The sequence below is a fragment of the Odocoileus virginianus genome, chromosome 1 (genome assembly GCF_023699985.2).
Source record: "Odocoileus virginianus isolate 20LAN1187 ecotype Illinois chromosome 1, Ovbor_1.2, whole genome shotgun sequence".
NCBI lineage: Eukaryota > Metazoa > Chordata > Mammalia > Artiodactyla > Cervidae > Odocoileus > Odocoileus virginianus.
The window spans coordinates 40,276,854-40,300,494 of NC_069674.1; the positions used below are offsets into that span (position 1 = coordinate 40,276,854).

The 23,641-nt window shown below is 55.3% G+C and overlaps 1 protein-coding gene across 3 annotated transcripts; it reads right to left on the reverse strand.

The window, feature by feature from the left end:
• Window positions 1–5,897: 5,897 nt before the first annotated feature.
• On the reverse strand, window positions 5,898–21,848 carry MYO1G (myosin IG). 3 transcript variants are annotated; one of them, XM_020893284.2, is made up of 22 exons: window positions 21,591–21,848; window positions 19,917–20,125; window positions 19,649–19,742; window positions 18,675–18,840; window positions 18,350–18,403; window positions 17,556–17,651; window positions 17,186–17,305; window positions 15,836–16,060; window positions 15,595–15,740; window positions 14,780–14,894; window positions 14,430–14,600; window positions 14,160–14,230; window positions 12,675–12,749; window positions 12,357–12,489; window positions 11,391–11,557; window positions 10,771–10,978; window positions 9,049–9,272; window positions 8,328–8,472; window positions 7,529–7,633; window positions 7,216–7,329; window positions 6,210–6,364; window positions 5,898–6,128 (listed from the first exon to the last, which is right to left on the reverse strand). In XM_020893284.2, the coding sequence occupies exons 1-22, from the start codon at window positions 21,683–21,685 to the stop codon at window positions 5,972–5,974; spliced, it is 3,045 nt and encodes a 1,014-aa protein (XP_020748943.2). In that variant the 5' UTR covers window positions 21,686–21,848; the 3' UTR covers window positions 5,898–5,971. The 3 variants fall into 3 exon arrangements, 2 of the variants coding, with proteins under 2 accessions (XP_020748943.2, XP_070323263.1); XM_070467162.1 differs by lacking the exon at window positions 21,591–21,848 and adding an exon at window positions 21,097–21,209; XR_011487588.1 differs by lacking the exons at window positions 5,898–6,128; window positions 6,210–6,364; window positions 7,216–7,329; ... (3 more) ...; window positions 10,771–10,978; window positions 11,391–11,557 and having other exon boundaries at window positions 12,466–12,489; window positions 12,675–12,934; window positions 21,591–21,782.
• Window positions 21,849–23,641: the final 1,793 nt, after the last annotated feature.

Sequence of the window (23,641 nt, forward strand, 5' to 3'; positions counted from 1 at the left end):
CCCCAAGCAAAAGTAAAAATCATAGTCTGCCAACTAACCTTGGAGGAGGAAAGAACAGGGCTCAGCTCTGGCAAACCAGACAGTGGAGTGCCTTCATATAGGGAGCTGCCCTCACCCCATCCTGCATGTCATCTCTGGGCTGCCTCCATCAAGACCCCATGCTGAAATGCTGGGCATCTGTACAAGGCTCTCAGGGAAGGTGTCAGGGGGTTGACAACACTGGCTTCGCTTCATGGATCTCATAGCAGCCTGCCCAGTGCCCCGCCAGTCAGGCCAGCTCAGGTTGGTGATGTTTATTGTGGAAATCAGGAGAAAAATGAAAAGCACCTGCAAAAATAAGCTTGTAGTCACCTATAATCCCAATAGCCAGACACAAGCACCATTTTGGTGTCTCCTCCCATCTTTTTCTACACAGGAGACACATAGACAGCACATATCATTCTGTCACAACAAATGTGGACCACCCCCTCCCTGGTCTGCCTCTACCCTCTCGTACTATTCCTGGTCCATCTCACTGGCCCAAGGCCTTGCCTGGGCTCCTGGGAGGGAAGCTGTGGGGGGTGCCTGCAGTGGCTGGAGGACTCTCAGAGATGGGATGGCAGACCTAGGAACACTCATCATCCTACCTGGGATCAAAACAGAGCTTCTAGAAGATACTGCTGCATTCTCAAACATGGGGGCTGAGCACACTTCCTGGTGTGGGCAAAGCTTCATCCCTTCTGGGGCTCAGGAGGGGGCGGTGAGATCACCCATTACCTGTGCCCACCTGCAAGACCACACACACCTGCGTGACCGGCTGTCCGGACAGAGCTCTGGGTTTCCACTCCACATGGCTGGCGAGGGGTCTCGGTGAACAGGGGCCAGACCCAGCTGCTCCTGGCTTGGAGAAGCACCGCAGTGACCACCAGGGAAGGGTCAACAGCCCACACATCATCTCACAGCACACACCTTTCTGAGATAAATGGTGCTCATGTGAATCCACCTCTCCCCGCAGACTCGTGAGGCAGAACACCAGCTCACAAGCCATTAGGGAAACACTCAGGTTAGGCATTCACCCAGAATCAGGATGAGGTGCATTGAATCAGACTGGGCTGAGAAGTGGGTCTCTCCTAGTACTTCAGACACACATTTGTTGATGTGCTCCCTCCCAATAGTCAGTGTAACTCTGGTTTTAGCCTATGCACAATATAAAACGGGGGCTTCTCCAATGGCTCAGCGGGTAAAGAATCTGCCTGCACTGCAGGAGACACAGGAGACATGGATTCAATCCTTGGATCTTGGAGATCCCCTGGAGAAGGAAATGACAACCCACTCCAGTATTCTTGCCTGGAAAATCCCATAGACAGAGGAGCCTGGTGGGTTATAGTCCATGAGGTTGCAAAGAGTCGGACATGACTGAGCACATAAACTCATTACTCATTCACATAAAACAATGAAACCTTATATTGTTGCTTATTTAAAAAGTGGCAGAGGGACTTCGCTGGTGGCACAGTGGATAAAAATCTGCCCGCCAATGCAGGGGGCATGGGTTTGATCCCTGGTCGGGGAATATTCCACACGCCAAGGAACAACTAAGTGCATGTCCCACAACTACTGAGCCTGTGTGCTGCCACTGCTGAAGTCTGTGTCCACCAGAGCCCATGCTCTGCAACAAGAGAAGCCACCACAATGAGAAACCTGCGCACCACAATGAACAGTAACTAGAGAATGTCTACATGCAGCAACGAAGACCAATTAATTAATTTTTTAAAAGTAGCAGAGTATCTGGAATATATAAAGAACTCCTACGACTCAATAATCAAAGACAAGTAACTCAATTTAAAAATGGGCAAAAGGGACTTCCCTGGTAGACCAGTAGTTAACACTGCACTCTTCTACTGCAGGTGGTGCTGGTTTGATCCCTGTTCAGGGAACTACAATCCTGAATGTTATGTAGTACAGCCAAAAAAGAAAAGGACCAAAAACTTGAAGAAACATTTCTGCAAAGTACACAAATGGCCATAAGCACATGAAAGTTGCCCAATATTATCAGTCATGAGGGAAATGCAAATGAAAACCTCAGTGAGACACCACTTCACACTCTTCATGATGGCTGTTAAACACAGAAAATAACAAATGTTGGGGTTTCCCTGGTGGTCCAGTGGTTAAGAATCTGCCTTGCAATGCAAGGGACACTGCTCTGGGTGTGATCACTGGTCTGGGAAGATCCCACATGCTGTGGGGCAACATGTGCCCATGTGCCACAACTAGTGAGTCTGCACTCTGAAGCCCACGTGAGCCGCAACTTCTGAGCCCACATGCCACAACTACTGAAGCCTATGTGCCTAGAGTCTGTGCTCCACCAGAGAAACCACAGCAATGAGAGGCCCAAGCACTGCAACTAGAGTAGCCCCTGCTCACCACAACTAGAGAAAGCCCGTGAACAGCAAGATCTGAACACCAAAAATCAAATAAATGCATATTAAAAAAAAATCTGTGACTTCCCTAGTGGTCCAGTGGCTAAGATTCTGAGCTCCCAATGCAGGGGATCCAGGTTTGACCCCTGGTCAGGAAACTAGATCCCACATGCAGCAACTAAGAACCAGCACAGCCAAATAAATAAATAAACATTAAAAAAGAAAAATTCTCAAGTGTCTGAGCTACTTTGTAAAAAAAAAAAGAAAATAACAGATGTTGGCAAGGATGAGGAGAAACTAGAACCCTTATACTCATTGGTGGTGGGAATGTAAACTGGAGCCGTCACTTTGGAACCATTAGTGGTTCTTCAAGAAAGTTAAACTTAGAGTTACTAAAAAAAAAAAAGGAAAGTTAAACTTAGAGTTACTATTTGACCCAGCAATCCCATGCCTAGGTACATATGAAGAGAACTGAAAACCTATATCCACACAAAAACTTGTGTACAATTACTCATAATAGTCAACCAAATGTCCATCAACTGACTAACAGATGAACAAAATGCAATATATACTAACAATAGAATATTATTTGTCTGTAAAAGAATAAAGTATTGGAACTTCCCTGGTGGTCCAGTGGCTAAGACTTTGTGCTTCAAATATAGGGGGACTGGGTTCAATTCCTGGTCAGGGAAACAGATCCCACACGCTGCAACTAAGACCCCATGCAGCCAAATAAATAAATATTTTTAATTAAAAAAAAAGAAGTACTGACACATGATACAATGTTACAATATGGCTGAATTTTGAAGACATTATGCTAAGTGAAAGAAACCAGACAAATGAGATTAGATATTGTACAATTCCATTTATGTGAACTGTCTAGAATAAACCAAATCTATAGACAAAAAGTAGGTTAGTGGTTGCCAGAGGCTGGGGAGAAGGGAATGGGCATGACTGCTAGTGGGCGGCAGCTCCTCTTTGGCAAGATGAGAAGTTCTAATATTAGATGATGGTGCTGGCTGGTTGCACAACCTTGTGAATATACTAAAAACCACTGAATTCCCCAAATCAAAATGGTGAGTTTTGTAGTGTGTGAATTATATGTCAATTGAAAAAAAAGTGGCAGAAGTGTATGCAAGGTTAATTGAAAGAATTAAGTCTAAGCATTTTTTGAGGGGAGACCAATATAACTTCAAATTTTAAAAAAGAAAAGAAAAATGGCCACCTTAATGGTTCTGTTTCCTCATCTGCCAAATGGAGATCACCTTTTCTGCTCCTGGGGTTGTGAAGGGGCCAGACACGCTGAGGGAAGCCAGTGATCGAGCCACATACGAGATGTTCCTGTCCCTGCATCCGGATAAGGCTCACCCCTGCGTGCTGGGCATCTTCCCCACAGCCTCAGGTAGTCCTCCAAACAACCTGAGAAGGAGGTCCTAGCAGACTCACTCTGCTGACAGGAAGATGTGAGGGCGGTTTCCATGCCTGGGGTCCACGATTCTAACAGAAAGAGCTGAACCTGATGCTGCTCTGTGGAACTTTGGGGTGGATGCTCCAGACCCTCACCTCAGCGTCTTCTCAGGGAATGGCCCTCAGAGCCAGCAGGTTTGTTTTGTGGGAACATGGCCCTTCTGGGCATCAAAACTCTTTTTCGTGAACAGGTCCCATCCTCTGTGAGAAACCTCAGCAGGTCAAAACACAAAACTGCAAGCGCAGCCCCTTCTGTGGATGACGGCCCTCCTGAGAGAGGAGCGGCTCAGGTGCTCTTGGGACTGACCCCTCTTGGCAAACCCTCTCCAGACCCAAGCTTAGGTTTGTTTTCATTTTTTCACTGATGGGGGCTTTCCCTGTCAGGATGCCACTCAGCAAACACCTCCTGTCATTGGTCAGTGAGTGGTCCCTGCGTGCCCCACCAGGGCCAGCCCCGCACTGGAGCTTCAGTGGTGAGCAGAGCAGTGTCCATCAAAGCCACCATGACCAGCCCTGAGGACTGACTCGAGCAAACAACAATAAAACCAATGAAATGTTTGCAGGTGAGCGGGATGCTGCATGAGAGATGCACTGTGTGCATGACTATTTCATGACAAGGTGCTCCGCAGAAGGGGGCCAAGGGGATGGGGCAGGAGGGGTTCTCAAGGCATAGAGAACATGTAGGAGAGGACCTGAGGAATGAGGCTCAAGCAGGTGAAGAGAGGCAACAGGGACACTCTTCCCAGAGGTAGACGCATGTGCAAAGGTCCCAAGGAAGGAGGGGGCTGCGGTCCTGCTACCTGAAAGGGCTTTGAGCTTGTGGTGGGGATAATTCTGGAAGTCCTATCTGATTAGGATTTGCCATCTTCTTAAGAGCAGTGAGAAGGGGGGCCTCAAACTAGGCAGCATTCTCCACAGACAGCTGGTAGCCACGGGGAATGAGACCACAGGTTAGAATTTGAGAGAAGGTGGAAGTCCAGGGTGATGGCTGATAAGTGTGCTGATTTCAATGTTACTTAAAGGTGGAGACAGTTCACCTTGATGGGGGCCCCAAATAATCAATGGAGGTGAAGGTAGGCTGCAGGATTATGGTGTGAGCCTTGGGGCAGGCGCCTGCCCTAAGACAAGAATGCTGGAGGGAGGGAGCCAGCTTAGCCATCAGCGCTGGGGAGAGACTCTGGAGTAGGCCATATGGGGGCTTTGGGGGCGCCTCAAGTCTGGGTTCCGAATCAAGCTGCTCTTCCAGGTCAGGAGCAGACAGACATAGACCTGCATGGCAGGGAGGTTACCCCACCCACCTCCAGGAGAGGAGAGGTGTGACAAGGGGAAGCCTTAGTAAGTTCTGAGCCCTTCCATGACACAGCCAGAGTCTACAGCAAACAGAGGTCAACCTCTGTCCACATCAGCGGGTCACAATTAAGCAAGGATGCCCCCCAAATCCGAGTGGCCCAGGAAGAGGAAGGGAGCAGCTGTGAGAGCAGAGAGGCCACCTATGGAGAGAGGAGAAGGTCTGGGGCTGGAGAAGGGCTGGGAGGGGAGGGGCTGGAGAACTGGGATGAAGGGCTGGGGGGCAGGGAGTGGGGAGGACCCAAGGGGCTGGGGAGGGGATCTGCTGCTCAGAACAGGTAGAGGTGTATCCACTCTGATGTTCCCTGGGTTGGCTTCCTGGAGAAGCCCAGGCACAGGGATGCCCTCCCAGACTCTGGAAGGTCCTGGCTCCCAGCATCCCAGATGTAGGGTTCTCAGGGCCTGGGATGGCCACACTCAGCACCGACACAGACAGCAGCTGGGACAGTGTGTTCTCTGCCCAAACCCTGCCCCAAGACAGCCCTGGGACCCCCAAGCTTCCCCAGTGGCCCAGTAGGAACAATGGGCCTACAGGAGTGGGGAAAAGAGAAAGAGACAAGGTTGTGGTGACAGTCAGAAACCCAAGAAGGGCAGCCTCAGATGTAGGGGTCAGCAGAGGACACGGGTGACATTTGCCACGTTGGCGGTGGCTGGAGACTGTGTACCCATAGACACAAGCCACGCCCATCACAGACTCAGCATCCTTTATTGCACAGTGAGACTGCGATCTGTCACTGGCGTGGGCACAGGTGGAGAACCTCTCAGCAGCTCGGCCATAGGAGGGTGAAGGCACCACGGCTGCAGCGGAAATCCGGCTCTGGCTGCTCTGATCTGGGCTCCACGGAGACCAGGCGCCGGGCCCCACGCTGGGTCAGGGGGATGCAATCGGACACACGGACCTCCAGGGCCCGTCCCTCCCTGAAGGAAGGAGGTCAGGGTCAGGATGGACCAGGTTCCTCAGATAGGCAGCCACCGCCCTGCCCGTGCCCAGGGACTCACCCCTGGCAGTGCGCGGCCAGCACCCCCACCAGCTCCCCGATGCGGTTGTCCAGTGGCGGCTGGGAGCGGTGCAGACATACCACCAGATCATCATAGCCCCGCGCATGCAGCACCACCAGCTGGTCCCGCCCGCTGGTCACGCTCAGCCCAGTCACCTGAAGGGGGCAGGGTCTCAGGGTCAAGGGTGCGGCAGGCCCTCCACCCTGACCCTGCGTTCTGGAGGGCCCCAGCATCCCAGGACACATGTCCACCCTGGTGTCTTCCCCTTCCAGCACTCTGCTCTCTTCAGACAACCTCCTCTAGCTCCAGTCCCCCGTCCTCCCTGCAGACTCTACAGTCCTGCTGTAGAGCTGAGGTCCCCTTCCTCCCTTTCCCTCTGCCCATCAAGGAGAGGGTTGGGCAAGGTGCATCGCACAAGAGGACTTTTGCCGTGATGGAATATTCTAGATCTGCGAAATCTAACATGGCACCATTGCTCACCTATAGCTTTCTAGCACCTGAATGTGCTGGTGCGACTAGAAGCTGAACTTTCAATTTTCTTTCCTTGTCAATTGCATTTAAATTATCACACTGGCCATGGTACCAGATGGTCCCTCACCTTGGGAGTTATAAAGACCTCCAGCCTCAATTGGGCAGAGGGGTGAAGGGAAGGGACAGGGTCCCATGGGTGGAAGCCACACACTGCAGCCAGGACCATGTGGTCCAGGTAGGGAGGACCCCCAGGCAGGCTCAGGTGCAGATGTGGGGAAGTGGGGCCGTTTGGCTCTGTCCAAGAGTACAGCAGGAGGTGGGTGAGGAGGCTGAGCATGGAGTTTGAGGCCTTATACCCATGGGCAGGCTGTTCAGTGGCGGTTGAGGGGAAGCTGCCATCTTGAGCCGATGCTGAGCTCTAGATAGCTCTGGTCACCCCAGGGAGGCATGAGGGGAGGGGCCCAGCAGCAGTGCCCGGCAGGACACTGGGCCTGCTGGAGCCTGGCGAATGCCTCTGCCCTCCCACAAGGCTCACCGCGTCCAGGGGCACGGCCCGCATCACCCGGTACTGCCGGCCTGGCTCCAGCTTGTAGAGGTGCCGATCTGTGAGCAACAGTGCCCGGTCGCGGCTTTTGTTGAAGCGATTCACCTGCAGGACGGGTGATTTCAGGGTCACTGCCTGGCCCGAGGGCTCCCCAGTAGGTGTGACTGGAGGTCTCCCCTCTGTGAAGCCATTCTCTAACTGGGTTGGAGCTGAAGTTTTTGAAGTTCAAGAGTGGTTGTGAAATCTCTTAGCTGGGCCTGGGCCAGGGCTGTCATCAGCCAGCAGCCCTGAACCCACTGCTCACCTTTCGGACGTGGCTGGAGAAGAGCACAGCCCCAAAGCCGTCTTTCTCCCGAAGCGTCTTCAGTCGCTGAGCAAACAGGCCCGAGGCTGTGGGGTTGTCTGTGGCCTGGGGACAGTTGGGGGTTGCTTGGGGTGAGGTCGTGGGACCATGTGTGATTGACCGAGACTCTTGAAGAATCTGCACAGCTATCCTTGACCTCAGAAAACCTTATCAGGTCATGCACGAACCTCCCGGTGGGCCCAGCCACCACGCTGGGTTCCCTGAAGCCTGCCACACAGCCCTGCAGTCCTAAGGTTCTAGGCACACATCTGAGTCCTTCACACCAACCCACCCACCCAGCACCTCAGGCCAGGCCTGGACGGACACTGAGATGTAAGGGGCTGGGTGGGAACTGGCTTCTTAATACTAAGCCATCCATTTAGGCCAACCTCACACCCCTGAGGCTTCAGCCCCTGCAGAACTGGGGTAGTGGGCCACTCACAGCGCCCACGGTGGGCCAGTGAGAGCCAGGGTGCCAGTCAGGGTGCTGTGCCTAACAAGGGGGCCTGTGCCTGAGAATGGGGGGCTGAGAACATAGGAAAGGGAGTGGGAGTAGGGTAGAGGAGGAGGCTCTCAGTAAAGCCTAGGTCAGCTGGTTCTGAGTGAAAACCCTTAAACCTTGGAGGGAAGGGGCAAGGACACGGGGACAGCCCACACAACAGCCAGGCCCAGAGACAGGACAGCTAAGGTGGACACAGGCAAGGTCTCAGCCTGGAGCCCCTCCTTGGCAGCCAGCAGCCCCTGCAGCCCCAACACTTACGGAGGACAAGTAGTCCCGGGCCCAGGCCCGCCGGCAGCCCCAGTCCTGCCGTAGCTCCTGCAGGGCCGCCATGGCAGCCACCTTGGCCTTGATCTGAGCCATGTCCGAAGGGGGGATGTTCTTCACCAGCTGCCGGGCCCGCCACCTGGAGAGGGCCAGGTAGTCAGATGGACCGCTGTGAAGGCCTTAACCCTGCCTACTCCTGGTTCTGCTCCCTTTCCTGAGAACACACATTAATGACTTTCCCCATCCTTTACCCAATAGGAGAAGGCCAAGCCCCTCAGCCTGGCACTGGCTGCCCTCTGTGTCCCAGCCTCCCTGGTCTCAGTGGAAGGTGGCCTCTCCTGCTCTGAGTACACTGATTGCCCTTCACACCTTGTCCTAAAGAACTCCTACTCAGCCTTCAAAGCCTGGCTCAGTTGCAGAGTTTCCCCCATTTCTAGCTCCAACCCACCACCCACCCTGCAGGGCCCTAGGAAGGAGATAAAGGCCTGTAAGCCCTCCGGATGTCCAGAATGGTGCTGGAGACATTAGGAATCTTCTAGTGGTTGTGAGGTGTAGGCTGTCAACTGATGTTCACAGCCCTCTGTCTTCCTGTTTATCCAGTGGGACTATGTGTCTCTTGGTTGGCTCTGTGGGGTTCAGATGACCTGGTTCAGGTGTTCAATGGGCTCTAGCTGAGCGGAAAAGACCAACGGGGGTGATGGCGGAGAGCAAGTACCTGGAGAAGAGGGCCTGGCAGATGTCCTGGAAAGGCTGCAGCACCGTGGGCGGTGGGGGCCAGACGAGGTCACGGCCATAGTGCGGGGGCTGCCGCGCAGCCTGGAATCGCCGCTGCAGCTCTGCCAGGTGAGCACGCACCTTGTGCCTCCGGAAGCAGCGCATGATGGTGTAGATGGCCCTGAGTCGCCGGCAGCGCCTCCTGGCCAGCGTGCCCCGCCATGCCTGGGGGGCCAGTAGGAGGTGGTGCTCCGTTAGGCTGTGCCAGGCCCCTCCCCCCTCACACATGCTGCTGCGCTCTGCTTAGTCTCCCAGTCGAGCCCCACTCTTTGCGACCCTTACGGACCGCAGCCCTCCAAGCTCCTCTGTCCATGGGGATTCTCCAGGCAAGAATACTGGAGTGGGTTGCCGTGCCCTCCTCCAGGGGATCTTTCCAACCCAGGGATCAAACCCAGGTCTCCCACATTGCAGGTGGATTCTTTACCGTCTGAGCCACCAGGGAAGCCCCTCCCTCATATGGGGAGACCCCAAATTGGAGGGGTACCCTGCGAATGTGACCATCAAACCCAAACTGGAGCCTACAAGGTAAGCAGCCCAGTGAACTCACAGATTAAAACCTGACTCAAACAGACTGAGGACATGACTGGGGACATGTGGTTACTGACTGGACAGGACACAGGAAGTCAGTAACAACTATAAATCCTATTTCTGGGATGGTGTGGTATTGTGTCATGTTCTTAAAAATAACCCCTGTGTGTTAGAGGAGATATCAGAGGTAACAACAAAATGCAGTGTGTCATCATTCACTGGATTCCGGGTTTTTAAAAGACATAATGGGTCATAGTGGGACCCTTTCGGAAATTTGTATATGGCCTACATGTTAGATATTCAGCTATGTAGGTTATATTTTATCAGTGTTAGTTTTCTTGAATGGGCTAATGTCAGTGTGATTATAAAGGGGAATGTCCTTGTTCTCAGGATACACACCTGATGAAGGATTTAGAGGTCATCACTTTATGTGGCTGGGGAAAAAATACAAATATATGGGTATCTGTATGTGGATGTGGAGAAAGATAAAGACAGACAGACAGAGATGGGGCGGTGGGCAAGAACACAACTGTAGCCATCCAGGTGAGTGGTACATTGTACGAATCTTTCCCGTTTCTACAGGTTTGAAATGTTTAAAACGTTATGAGGAGAGGTGGGAGAGTCCTTATCCTTTGGAAAGGCATACTGAAATGATTATAAACGAAATGATTTGATTCAAAATAACAGAAATGAAGGTGAGGTGTCTACACAAAACCACAGGGGTCATGAGGCAGGGCAGTCAGAGTGTGGGAATTTAGTACACCATTCAGCCTGATTTTCTCCAGGTTTGAAATATTTCAGGATAAATGGAAGAAAGGAAGGGACAGGGAGGAAGTAAAGAAGCCAGATTCCTGATTCTCTTGTTCTGAGCACCAGGGCCTGAGGCTGGTGGCCACAGGACAGAGGTGATCTGAACAGAAATCCAAACGTTTTGCTTGTCAGTTTCAATCTCCGTTTGTCACCTGTGAGCAGGGGACTGCTCTAGTACTTAGAACAGTGTCTGTGGTCCCCTCAGTGCACGCACCCCGCCACCTCAGGTGGTGCACACCCATCTCTCCCCTACCCCCAAGTAATGCTCAGAGAGCTCTCCGGCCCCCCTCCACACCGGCCCTGGCGGGCGTCCAGACAGCCGCACCTTCTGCAGCAGCAGCACGATGATGGGGATGAGACAGGCGCGGCTCTGCTCCAGCGTGACCAGCGTCCGGGGCGAACGGATGAAGAGCTTGCTTTGGCCAAAGGCCACGTCCCCATGCAGCCCGTGCTGCTCCAGGAGAGCGCCCACGGCCGCCTTATCGGAGCCCAGTAGGTGATTCGGCCACGTGTACTCACAGGTCATCTTGTACCTGTCACGGCAGGACCGGGCTATAGGCTCTGGGCCCTGGGGAGGGGTGTGGACCTAAACCCCCATCCTCCTCCCCTCTCCTTCCCCTGACCCTCTCCCCCTCCCCCCTCCCCCCTCCTCCCTCCCACCCTTTCCCCCAAGCCACTCCCACTCCAACGCCAGCTCCCTGCCACGCCCACACCTTCCGTGCCACGCCCACATCCCTCCGTGCCACGCCCACCTCAGTCCACCATGCCCAGCCCCACCCCTTGTGTCACGCGAGGGGCCTCCAAGACTGGCAGTGTCCCCGGGTCAGCAGCAGCGTGCAGGCTTCCGCACTGACGTCTGTAAAGCGCTCGTTGCTTTGGGCACCCCCTGCCGGCTGATGGAACTTCTCAAGGACCAGTACCCCGCCACGGGAGAAGTGGCCGTACCTGAGCAGGAATCGAGGATAGGGCTGGCGCGAAGCGAAGCCTGCCCTGCGGACCCTCACGTTCTCCAGCAGCCCCAGGTATGCGACCTGGTGGCGACAGTGGCCCTCGTCCAGCTTCCCAGCCACCTTGTCCTCATTGGGCTTGATGCAGCGGACGTAGAAGGGCTCCTGTGGGGACAAAGGACACTCGGAGAGGTCAGTGTCACAGCCCTACAGTTACCGGACAGGGGCAGCGAGGAGCTCAGGCCTGTCTCTGTCCCTCCCACGCTGCCATCCATAGAACAGAGGCTCTCTCAGGGGGACGGGGAGGCCAGGGGGCCAAGGGCAGGCAGAAGGGCCAGGCTAGCCAGGAGGAGAGTGGGGATGAAGGCATGGTGGGCAGAATAGGACCTGGGAGCTCCCCACCTGCTGGGTGTGGGCAGGGTGCTGGCCCACACTCAGGTTCTGACAGTGCAACAGAGCCCCTCAGTCCTTCCTCTTGCCTTCCAGAGGCCCTGCAGAGTCTCTGGACATCCCACTGTTAAGCTGGCTCTGGCATCCTCCTGCTGCCCTCTCTGACTTTGAGCCCCAGGCTCTGCAAGATGTGAGTGCCACTTTCTTGTCTTGGTGGCTCCAGCTTCCAGAAAGCTAATCCTGGCTCCAGGCAGGACCAGGGCTGGGCCAACTCAAGTTCTGGGTGAGGTCTCCCCTGGCTCATCCCTGAGAAGCAATGGGGCCAGGGGAAGGCTACAAGGATCTTGTGTTTACTCAAGCCTTGGCTCGGCCCAGGGCATCTTTTTTTTTTGGTCCAGGGCATCTTAACCTGAGCAGTGGCAGGTCCCTTCCTGCTGGAGGAAGTATGGCTCACAGCAGACAGGAAAGGAACAGCCCCTCATGATGCGCGGATGCAGTGGGGGACCCAATATGACATCCAGGCACAGACAGAAGGATCTGGAAGGATCCAGACTCAAGGTGGAGGGGGCCATACCTTGGAGGCCAGGTTTTCCACCAGGGCCACCATGGAGTTCTTGAAGAGTGTGCCGGCCGTCAGGGGGCGCTTGGTCACCTCTGTGATGTCCTGCTGCCCATCTGGCCACATGGCCCGCAGGGTGGGATCCGTGCTGTGGACACAGGCCGCATGCCCAGATGCCCTCCAGGAGGATAGCCCCCACCCCAGCTCGGCCATGTGTAAACTTCATGACCTTGGGCTGTGAGGGTCAGACAGAGTGTCTGAAGGCCCTTCCAGCCAGAGTGCCTGGGCCTTCACCGTCCGGCACCCACACCCGTGCCCAGAGAGGCCCCTCACCTGTTGTACAGCAGCCGCTTGAAGTCCTGGAAGAGGAAGTCTCTGTTCTTATCAATGAAGCCCTCCACAGAGTACCTGGGGGAGGGCCGGGGGCGGGCCAGTGAGGAGACCAGGGGCTTCTGACCCCCCTAGCCTGCCCCTCCCCCTCCCCCCACCTGGTAAGCCTCCCTTCCTTTCTCCTCACGTGCTCCTCTTCCTTCCCCTCTCCTGCCTGCTTTCCCTCTCGTCATATAAGACCTCTTCCCTCAGAAGTTTCTCTCCTGAAAGATGAGTCGTGTTATGCCCACGGAGACAAATGTCACATCAGTGAATCCTGGCTTTAGTACATACATGCTGTGTGACCTGGGACAAGTGACTTAAACTCTCTGTGCCTCAGTAGACATCACACCCTCAGAACAGTGCCTACTGAGTTTCCATAAATAAATGTCAGCGATTGCAGTTACAACCAGGAACTCCTGAGTCATTGGTCTGTTTGGCTCCTCGGCCTGGAGAACCTCAGATTCATCATTCCAGACTTTGCTAGAAAGCTCAGTGCCAAAATCTTGGCTTCACTTGCAGTTCCTAGAAAGTCTCAGGGCCATAGGATCTGACTTCTGGCAGCTTCGTCTTTTCGATTCTATTTCTTCTCCTCATGAAGGATACATGGGACACTTGTGCCTCTCTCTGTGAGTCACCTCAGATCCAATTCCAGGTGAGGTGTGTGACAGGGGAATTAATAATAATCATGGCCACTTCTGGAAGACACTAGGGACTTTGGTGCTCAGTGTGTGGCCTGAGGACTGGCCATGTCCACCTGGCCTGGGAGCTCATTAGAAACACATCATCTGGCCTCTCTGCTCCTCCTCGCTGACAAAGGGTGACAAGAAATGGCCCCAGGGCTTCCCTGATGGCTCAGTGATAAAGAATCTGCCTGCCAATGCAGGGGACATGGGTTTAGTCCCTGGTCTAGGAAGATCCCACACGCCACAGAGCAACTAAACCTGTGCTGCACAACTGTTGAGCCTGGGAACCGAAGCTACTGAAGCCTGTGAACCCTAGAGCCCGTGCTCTGCAACAAGAGAAGCCACCACAATGAGAAGCCCACGCACCGAACTAGAGAGTATCCCCTGCTCTCTGCAACTAGAGAAATGTCCACATAGCAATGAAAATCCAGCACAGCCAATAATAAAGTAATAAATAATTTTTTTTTAAATAAAAGAACTGGAAAAAAAAAATAAAATAAAAGAACTGGCACTGGACTCAGAACAGAGGTCCCACCCTAGCTGCACCTCGGAATCTCCAGCCCCTCTACCAGAAATGGCTTTTTCTTTTTTAAAGCTGCCCAGAAGATTCTAGGATGCAGCCAGGGCTAAGAATCACTATCTTAAAAGCCCCACTTGACACTTCTCATTTGTGAATCTGGTGAAGAGCATATTTCCAGTGTCTTAAAAAGGGGAGGGGCGGTGTGTGTGTGGGGGAACCAGACGCCCATTGGGGGGCCCTTACGTGACATCCCCTGCATAGTGCTTGATCCGGAAGTCTCGGCCAAACTCCATGGTCTTGTCTGTGGGGCAGAGCTATGGATGGGGACAGCCAAGGTCAAGACCTAGAAGGTGTGGGGGGGATCTGGGGGAGAAGGGGGAGACAACCCTGCAGAGGAGGCTGAGCCACCACCAAGAACCCCCACCCACCCCAAGACAGGCAGTGTGGCGCTGTGGGGCGCCTGCTAGTGCCGGGACCAGCTGGAGGGGCACAGGGTGGGGGCCGCAGGGGCACCTGGCGGCTGGTATAGTGTGGGTGGTGGCGGTGGTGTGTGTCCAGCGTCTGCAGGAAGATCCGGTCGGTGATGGGGCCCGCGGTGCTGCAGGCCTCATCCAGCACAGCCAGGATGCCCCGGTGGGGCCGCTCCACCAGGTCCACGATGGTGGCGTTGTTGAAGTACTCCACCTGCGGCAGGCAAGCAGGGCAGCTCCCGAGCCCCGTCCGCCAGCCTCCTGCCCGTGTTCCTGCCCGATGTCCACATCTCGCAGCCCTCCTCCGCACACCCGCCGGCCCAGCACCACCCCTCCCCCTGCCCCCGCCCCCGACCCCGGGACCCGCGGGTGCAGGGAGGGCCGGGCACCCACGGTCTGCCAGGCGATGCCCTCCCGCTCGTATTCCTCCTGCTCCTGCTTCAGGATGAGCTGGATGAAGAGCTGCTGCAGCTTCTCATTACAGTAATTGATGCAGAACTGCTCGAAGCTGGGGGAGGGGTGGGTGGAAGGGCCGTTCAGAGTCATGCCTGGACCACCCACCCTAAGGCTTTGGCTCGGTGGAGAGTGAGTGCAACCAGTAGCAGCTGTGCTGTGCTGTGCTCAGTCGCTCCGTCGTGTCACACTCTTTGTGACCCCATGGACTGTAGCCTGCCAGGCTCCTCTGTCCATGGAATTCTCCAGGCAAGAATATTGGAGTGGGTTGCTATGCTCTCCTCCAGGGGATATTCCCAACCTAGGGATCAAACCCAGGTCTTCCACATTGGAGGAGGATTCTTTACCATCTGAGCCATCAGGGAAGCCCAATGAATAACAGAATTCCCCCAAATAGATGCCCTGAAGATTGCCTGAGGGGTCTGGAACCAGGCACCCCAAGTGGCCTCCCAGTAGGGGTGTATCTCCCACTCTGGGCTGCTCTTTTACCTGGTCGCTACCCCCCAGTCCACCCAGCACACACACCCTGAAGTGGACTGGGGAGTCCCTGTGAGGGGAAGTAAGCCAAGGTCTTGCCATCCCAGGCACCAGTGGGCGGTGGCACAGCTGAAGCAGGCTTGAAGACATGAGCCTGGGGGGCCAAGGACCAACCATGATGGACACTGGGCATCCTGTTCCTCTGCTCAGCCGAGCTCCCCAGGACTAAGAGTTGTGGCGGGGGGTCAGAGTGTGGATGTGGTGGCGCGGCTACCTACCTATTGACAGGGAACACCTCAAAGCCATAGATGTCCAGCACACCGATGACTGTGTCCTTGCCGTCACGCCGTGGGTCCCGGTCCCGGGGTTCCATGACACGATTGATCCGGTCGACCACCCACTCAAATAGTCGCTGGTACACTGCCTGGGGAGAGGCAAAGAGCCAGCTGCTTCTGATTGCCTCTGGCCTTGTCTCCTCCGGGAAGGCCTCCAGGGTTCCCCACCCACCACCTAGAATACCTTGGCACAGGCGTCCCGGGCATAGCTGGCCTCGGCTGCAGTGTGGCCCTTCTCAATGACCTCCCTGCCTCCGGAGGCCACAGTGCGAGCTAGTAGGCAGCGCAGCACTAGCTCCCGGGGTGTGGCCGTCAGCTCAGCCACGTGGTGCACCAGTACTTCCTCAGTCACCGCCAGGCGCCCCTGCTCCAGGCTGTCCTCCTCCAGCTCCACGAACTCAATGTTTCCCTGGTGATGGTAAACTGTCAAGAGTCAGCCTCTGTGTCTCAGAGGAGCCTGTACACTTATGTCCAGGGAAGGGAAGGCAGGGGCATGGGGAGCGGCTCCTGGAGCACACCAGAGCCTTCCCCAAGGCTTCCCACTGGGAATGTCATGTGAGTGGTCCCACCGTGTCCTCCTGTAGCTTGTTATGTGCTGCCCACACCTCATGTTTCCTCAGAGAGAGCAGAAGCTCAGAGTCACTGAGTAACCTGCCCAAAGTCACTCAACTCTTAGGTGACAGAAGCAAGAGCCAGGTCTGCATGTTTGTTGTCGGTCGCTAAGTTGTGTCTGACTCTTTGCAACGCCATGGACTGCAGCATGCCAGGCTTCCCTGTCCTCCATCTCCCAGAGTTTACTCAAACTCATGTCCATTGAGTCAATGATGCCATCCAACTATCTCATCCTCTGTTGTCCCCTTCTCCTCCTGCCCTCAGTCTTTCCCAGTATCAGGATCTTTTCCAACGAGTTGGCTCTTTGCATCAAGTGGCCAAAGTATTGGAGCTTCAGCTTCAACATTAGTGCTTTCAATGAAAATTCAGAGTTGATTTCCTTTAGGATTGATTGGTTTGATCTCCTTGCAGTCCAAGGCACTCTCAAGACCAGCAGTTCAGTTTGAAAGCATTAGTTTTTTGGTGCTTAGCCTTCTTTATGGTTCAACTCTCACATCTGTATGTGGCTACTGGAAAAACCATAGCTTTGACTAGACAGACCTTTGTCGGCAAAGTGATATCTCTGCTTTTTAACATGCTGTCTAGGTTTGTCATAGCTTTTCTTTCAAGGAGCAAGCATCTTTTAATTTCATGGCTGTAGTCACTGTCTGCAGTAATTTTGGAGCTCAAGAAAATAAAATCTGCCACTGTTTCCATTTTACTGAACCCAAACTGCCCTTACCTGCTAAGTACAGGCTAATCTACCAGACATGGACCAGGCACATTATGGGAATCCACAATCGAAACAGTTTGGGTTTCAACAGAGGGCGGAGTGGGCCAGTTACTGTCGCTGGGTTGTTAGAGGTCAGTCTTCCCCTGCAGGGGAGGTGCCCAGCCAGGCACCACATGGGTAAGTGGCCGCAGTGCCCACAGGCAGGCTCACCAGGTGCAGTATAGCGGCCAGGATCCGGTGCACAGAGGCCACCTCCTCAGGACTGAAGCCGATCACCCGCATGGCCTCCGTCACCGCCTGGTGGTGGCTCTTCTCGTCGACGTCCAGGACCTGGGGGAGAAAGGGCTCAGCACACCACTGCCACACTGAACCTCAACTCCTCTGCCCCAGTGCACTTGCTTGCCATTACACCCCTTCCCCACGCTGAGCCCTGATTCCTCCAACTGAAAGCCTATAGAATCGGGCCCCATCAATCCCGCTGAGCCATTCACACCACCCTAGGCCCAGCTGAAGCCACTGGTCACCGGTCCCAGAGTCCTGGCACTAGGAGTGAGAGCCTGGGCTCCCTGCCCCCACTCACATTGAGCCCCGCCCCCTGGCGGGTGAAATTATACAGTGCAGGGTTTCTCTGCAGGTGCAGTTCTTGCAGCTCCTTGTCCTCACAGCCCCGCAGCACCTGGAGGACCCAGACATCCCTCTGTTAGGCTCCTGAGCTCCAAAAGACTCCCCCTGCATACACCCTACCCGCAAGCAGATGGCATCCTTCAACCACTGCTGACCCAACGAACGCATGGTATGAGTCAGCATGGTGATGGTGTGGACAGTGCCTGAACCCAGGGAGAACCCACTTCTAGGTCAGACATGGTGTAGATCCTGAACAAGTCTGATGAGAACCCACTCGATGTGGTGTAGACACCACTAGAATTCAGGGAGATCCCATTTTGGTGTCAGACACTGTGTAGAAACTGCCTGTGTCCTGGGAGGACCTACTTCAGTGATCAGACATATGTAGATATGGCCAGTGTGCAGGCACTCACTTTGTTGAGTCAGAAATGATGTAGATACCACCTCCAAGTTCAAGGAGGTCCCACCTCAGTGGGTCAGACATGGTGTTAACATCACCTGAGTTCTCAGTGGGTCTCACCCAGTGTAGACATTACCAGTGCCCAGAAACCACCTCAGTGTCAGACACAGTGTAGACACTGCCCTGCCCAGGTCCAGGGAGACCCCACGTCAGGGTCAGATGAGGTACACACACTGCCATATAAAGAGAATTCCCAGCCCAGTAGGGGTGGGGGAAGACAGGGGGGATGGACTGTGGGTGGGGCAAACAGGACTTCCCTTGCAGGTCCCCACCTGCCGGCATTAGCTCACCTGGTAGAAAGCGTGGAAGTTCCTTTCGCCTACGTGCTGCTTAAGGACCCGAGACTGTGGAGAAAGGAACAGCTGGACTCACGCCTGGGACCGGCCCCATCCCAGGGACCTGTCCCAGAGCCCCCAGGACAGGGCAGGTCGGGGGTGGTGGACCTGGCTATGGAGGGAGCCCTGCCCTGTGAACCTGAGACGTCAGAGAAGGTATGTTCCTGCCTCCAGGGCTCCAGGGCTGGGAGAGTCAGCAGGGTGGGACAGCTCTGCCAGGTCCCCCTGAGGGAGGCCAGGGTGCAGCCCACCTGCCTGGGGTCTTGGTAGCAGGGCCCACCTTCTCCAGCAGGTAGCTGTGGATGTGTCCCCCCACGGGGTCTCCTTTGAAGTCAAAGTTGATGTCCATGTACTTGCCAAAGCGGCTAGAGTTGTGGTTGCGGTTGGTGCGAGCATTGCCGAAGGCCTCCAACACGCATGTGGACTTGAGCAGCACGTTCTTGACCCTGCGTGGGGTGGATAGGTGGAGGGGCCAGGACTATAACATGAAGACCTTGCACTCGGGACTGTGTCCCCATCCAGGATCACTGTCTGAGGCTTCCCAATCACAGGAGGAGAGGGAGTCTGAGGGCCTGGTCTCACCCTGCGCTGCCCCTTGCCGGTGCTTGACTCTGAGATGCTGGGAAAGGCACCTGCCAGGCACTCACACTGGGTGTCCTGTAAAGCCTTGAGCCTTGAAAGGCATTGGTCCTGCCTTCCCAGACCAAAGCTGTAGCTCAGTGAGGAGCTGGATCGGGACACTTGGTGCTGCCAGGCATGTGTGCTTGGGAATTTCCATTGCTGTTGCCTCCCCACTCCTACCCCGAACCCCACCTTACCCCAGCTTAACAGGAAGAAGCAGGGCTCTCACACAGGAAGCTGCTCCCACAGATCCCTGTTGGTGAGCTGCTGGCAGGTAGATGGGTCCTGGTTTCCGGGTTTCTGGCCCAGCCCTGACACTGGCCTGGCATCCAGGGCTTTTCTTACGGGCAGCCAACCTCTCTGCTTCCATCGGGTCCCCGTGAGGGCCCAGTACCTGTCTGTTGGCCCTCTACACCTCCTTCCCTTTCCCATCCCTAGAGGAAGGGCACCCCCGTGCTGGGCCTCACCTCTCCTTGGGTAGAGAGGTCCTAGATGAGGGTCACTTGGAGTTTTACTGACAGCCTCAGCTGGGCTCAACTTGGCCTCAGCTGGGCTCCACTGTGTTTCTTGCCCTCCATCAGGCACAAGACACAGGCCAGCCCTTCCCTACCACCCCCGCCTCACTGCCCTCACCTCTCCACCTCGGCCCTCTGGCTTGGGTTGGTAACGGCTGCGATGTATTGCATGATGTGCTTACTGGCTTCTGTCTTCCCTGCCCCACTCTCTCCTGCCAGCAACAGATGGACAGTCAGAATTTTTGGCTGCTCCCCCTTAGCCAGCTCCCTGTGCCCACCCGTACTCCCAGGCACTCCAACCACCACATCATCATTGACAAATGAAAGCACTGGGACCCAGGAAGGCTGTGAGCCTGCACCCGGGCCCCTGAATGCTAGGCAGGTACCTGAAATAACAATGCAGGTGTCCCTGGACCGCCGCTTCATCGCCCTGTAGGCGGCGTTGGCCACAGCGTACAGGTGCGGTGGCCTCTCATAGAGCTCGCGGCCCTGGTACCTGGCGATGGCTTCCGGCCCGTAGAGCGGCAGCTCCTGGTAGGGGTTCACGGACACCAGCACTTCACCGATGTATGTGTAGATGCGGCCTTTCTCGAACCTGGCACCGGCAGGGCAGGGCCTCAGTGTTCAGGACCAAGGGGGCACGCACCTAGGTCCTGGGGCATTGGGCCCAGGTGGGAAGCCTTGGGGCCCTGGCCCACCCACAGGGCTGAGGGCAGAGAAGCGCGTGGCGGGGAAGTGGTGGGGTTGACTTGAGTCTCCCGGTGCTGTCTTGCTGGGAGCCTCACCCGCACACAAGGTAGTGTTGGGATCCAAGCTGCTCTCCATGGGGTGGAGTCACAGGAATCCTGACTCTGTTTTATCAAGGGACTGACTTGCCCAAGGCCACACTGGGTCAGGCAGAACTGGCAGCTTAGGCGATGGGGTTGAGCTTGGGGAGGGATGGGGGCGGGAGGAGGAGGGAGGGAGTTGTTTCCGTCTCAAGACCTGGGCGGGGACCGAGAAGCAGAAGCAGGACCCGCCCAGCCCCACCCAGACGGCAGGGACTGGGAGGCACTGGGAGGGTGCCTGGGGCAGCAGTGCAGCCAGCCTCCCCCTGCACTTCCTCAGACCTCTCGACCCTCGACGTGAACCTAGTCACCTGCGAGGGTGCCTGTGTCTCCTGACCCTTCTGCCCTGGGAGGAGCCCTAGCCCGCCTGCTCCCCGTGGTGTCTGGGACCCACCCTGCCCCTGACTGCCGGTCCCAGGTTCCCCTTCCTCCACTGCTTCGGACACAGGAGCTCTCCGGCTTGGCTCCCTGCACACTCAGGACCTGCTGGAGACAGACTCTCCATCTGCAAGCTGTGCGGCCCCGGGTTCAGGGTCCCAGTGTTAATATGGTGATGGTAGTACCTATCTCAGAAGCTGGTTTGTAATCTGCTTAGTTCTGTGCCTCATACAACAGAGAAGCTCATTTCCGGTCTGACTCTCCATCCCACAACCCTGGCCTTGACTCAGGGCCCGTGGTGTCTGACTTCAACCATCTGGGCTCAGAGGGACCTGTCCCTAGGCTCTGCACAGGGGGTTACCTTCGGCTCCTTGTGGCTGTCCAGGGATGAAGCTAGCTCCTGCTGCCACCCCTCGTCACCACCAGCTCCTCCCTGCCCTCTGCCATCCGGCAAATAGGGCCCCGTGTCACCTCTGCCAGCCACACCCTGAAGCACCCCACATGTCCCCTTGAGAGTGTCATCTCCGTTTGCCCCCCTGCACCCCAGGGAGCTACCTGACCACTTCCCTTTGAGCCCCCAGGGCTCAGCACAGCCTCACTAGGAAGATGCAGCGGCCACTCGGTCCAGATGCCTGGCACCTGCCTGCCCCTGCCAAGAAGACGGCTCAGGAGACACCTGGACTGTGTGGGAGGCACGGACCTGGGGAGCTTGCTCTAGCACTGGCTGACTGTCCTGGCCCTGAGGGGACAGTCCTCCCAGCCCCGACATCTCCCTGCGGTCACCCAGATGGTGGGCTGATGGAGACCAGTTGGGGATGGGGACAGGGAGAAGGGGAGCCCATGCCCTGGGTCTACCTGAGTTTCAGATTCTCCATGAAGTCTTCCATGGTCACTTGGTCCAAAAGCACAAAGTCGGGCTTGCCGCACTCAGGGCCTTCATCGTCCTCCATCCTGCCGGCGCGGGAAGCACCCAGGCCAGGTTGCCCCAACCTTCCTGTGCAGAGCGGCTGAGGGGAGGGGTGCTCTCGCACAGGCCCAGCCCTCCCTGCTCGCAGCCTCCCCGCCTGCCGCCCCAGCAGTGTGGTGAAGTAGGAAGTGGGTTCTTTTGGCTCCGGGAAGGGGTTGCCGTCCTGCTTGCTGTCCCCTCCCAAGGGGTTCTGACCCCTGCTTCCTGGTTCCCTCCCCTCCGGGCGTGCCTAACGGTTGAGGTCGAGGCGGTCAAGGAAACTCCGACCCTCTGTGATCTCACCCTCACCCCAAGCAGAGGAGCCTCTGCAGTCCCCGGCCCTGCTGGTCACTTGTGGGACCCTGAGGAGAGATTTCTTGATGTGGTCCTGGCTACAAAACTCTTGTGTGTCCGTCAACTCTCAGACCTCAACTCTAGATGGATTTTAGTGTAGGCACATTGTACCTTGAGAAAAAGTCAAAGAATGCTGATGATACCCAGGCCTTTGGGGCAGAAACCTAGGCAGTAATCTTTCAAGTGTGTGAGACCACGCCAGGATAAATGACAAATGACAAATGACAAAGCCAGCTTCACGACATACCGGGCCACGACCAGGGGTCTGTTTTGGGTTCATCATGCTGGTACTCAGTCTTTCAGGCTTCTGGATGCTTCCTGGGAGGGTCCTGTGTCCTTGAGGTCCACGTGCCTGTCTCTCTAGCAGTAAGGACAGGAACTGCTCCAGGCCCCCCATCCCACCTCGGTCCTCACCTCACAGAGGTGTGGCCTCACTTTGCTCTATAGACCACGCAGCACCTTTAGAAGTGGCCAGACTGGCCAGCTCAGATTTTGACCACATGGCGTCTTGATTAGGGTTGGGGAGGGGACAGTTCTCATCTCTCCCCTCACACGGGGAGGACAATGTTTCCCAAATTTCAGTCATCTCTCTACTACCTTTGGGATTCTGTACTCAAAGAACTAGTTTATTTTGAAATATTGTTTGATATGCAAGGCTTTTTTCTCTTCAAATACCTTAAAATGACTCAATAGACATGAGTTTGAGTAGACTCCAGGAGATAGTGGACAGGGAGGTCTGGTATGCTGCAGTCCATGGGGTCGCACAGTCAGACATGACTTAGTGACTGAATTAACACCATCAAAATTGTAAAGTGCTAATTTTCAAATGCCTGAAAAAACCAAGCCTCGCATTATTACACACCACTGTTCTGAGGGGACCCTTCTGTGAGGATCAGGTTTTGGTTCCACCCTGTGCCAGGCCTGGAGCTTCTTTTGAACAAAGTCTCCTCAGGTTTTATCCTCCCAGTCTCTTAAAAACACCCTCTCATCCCCTGCCTCTTGGGCTGGTGCTTTTGAAGGGTTTTCCAAACCGAAGTTCAGGAGTATCTGGGGAGTTCTCACAGAGCCTCAAGGTTTCACTTCCCCAAGCTTTGGGCCTCCCCAACCTCCCAGGCCAGGGTTTACATTAAATTAACACGCATAAAAAATGATATGGTTGTTCCAGTGAAACTTGAGACACTGAAACCTGAACTTGATAAAATTTTCATGTCACAGAATAGTTTTCCCATGTAAAGATGTCAAGATTGTTCTTAGGTTGGGGATTGGCCTGTGGGTGGAGCTCGCCAGATCCTACTGCTGTGACCCTGAACTGCAGTCATGATTACTGTCTCCACTCTGACAGCTTGCAAAAGGGCTTCCCACTCGGTACCTCGTTAATTTCACGAGGCTAATGACAGCACACCAAAGCTCCTTTCTCCTCCTGAATCTGGCTGGACCTCCGGGTCTGCTGGCCCCTGCCTCTTCTCAGGCAGGGAAAGTGGCAGCCCTATTTGCCACTTCCCCGGGGAAGGGTGTGACAAGCTGGGGCAGCTGCCTAGGTAACAGGTGGGTGAGGAAGGACAGCTGGGAGGGGTTCCTGGGGGCTGAGGGTTAAGTTTCATTGGTT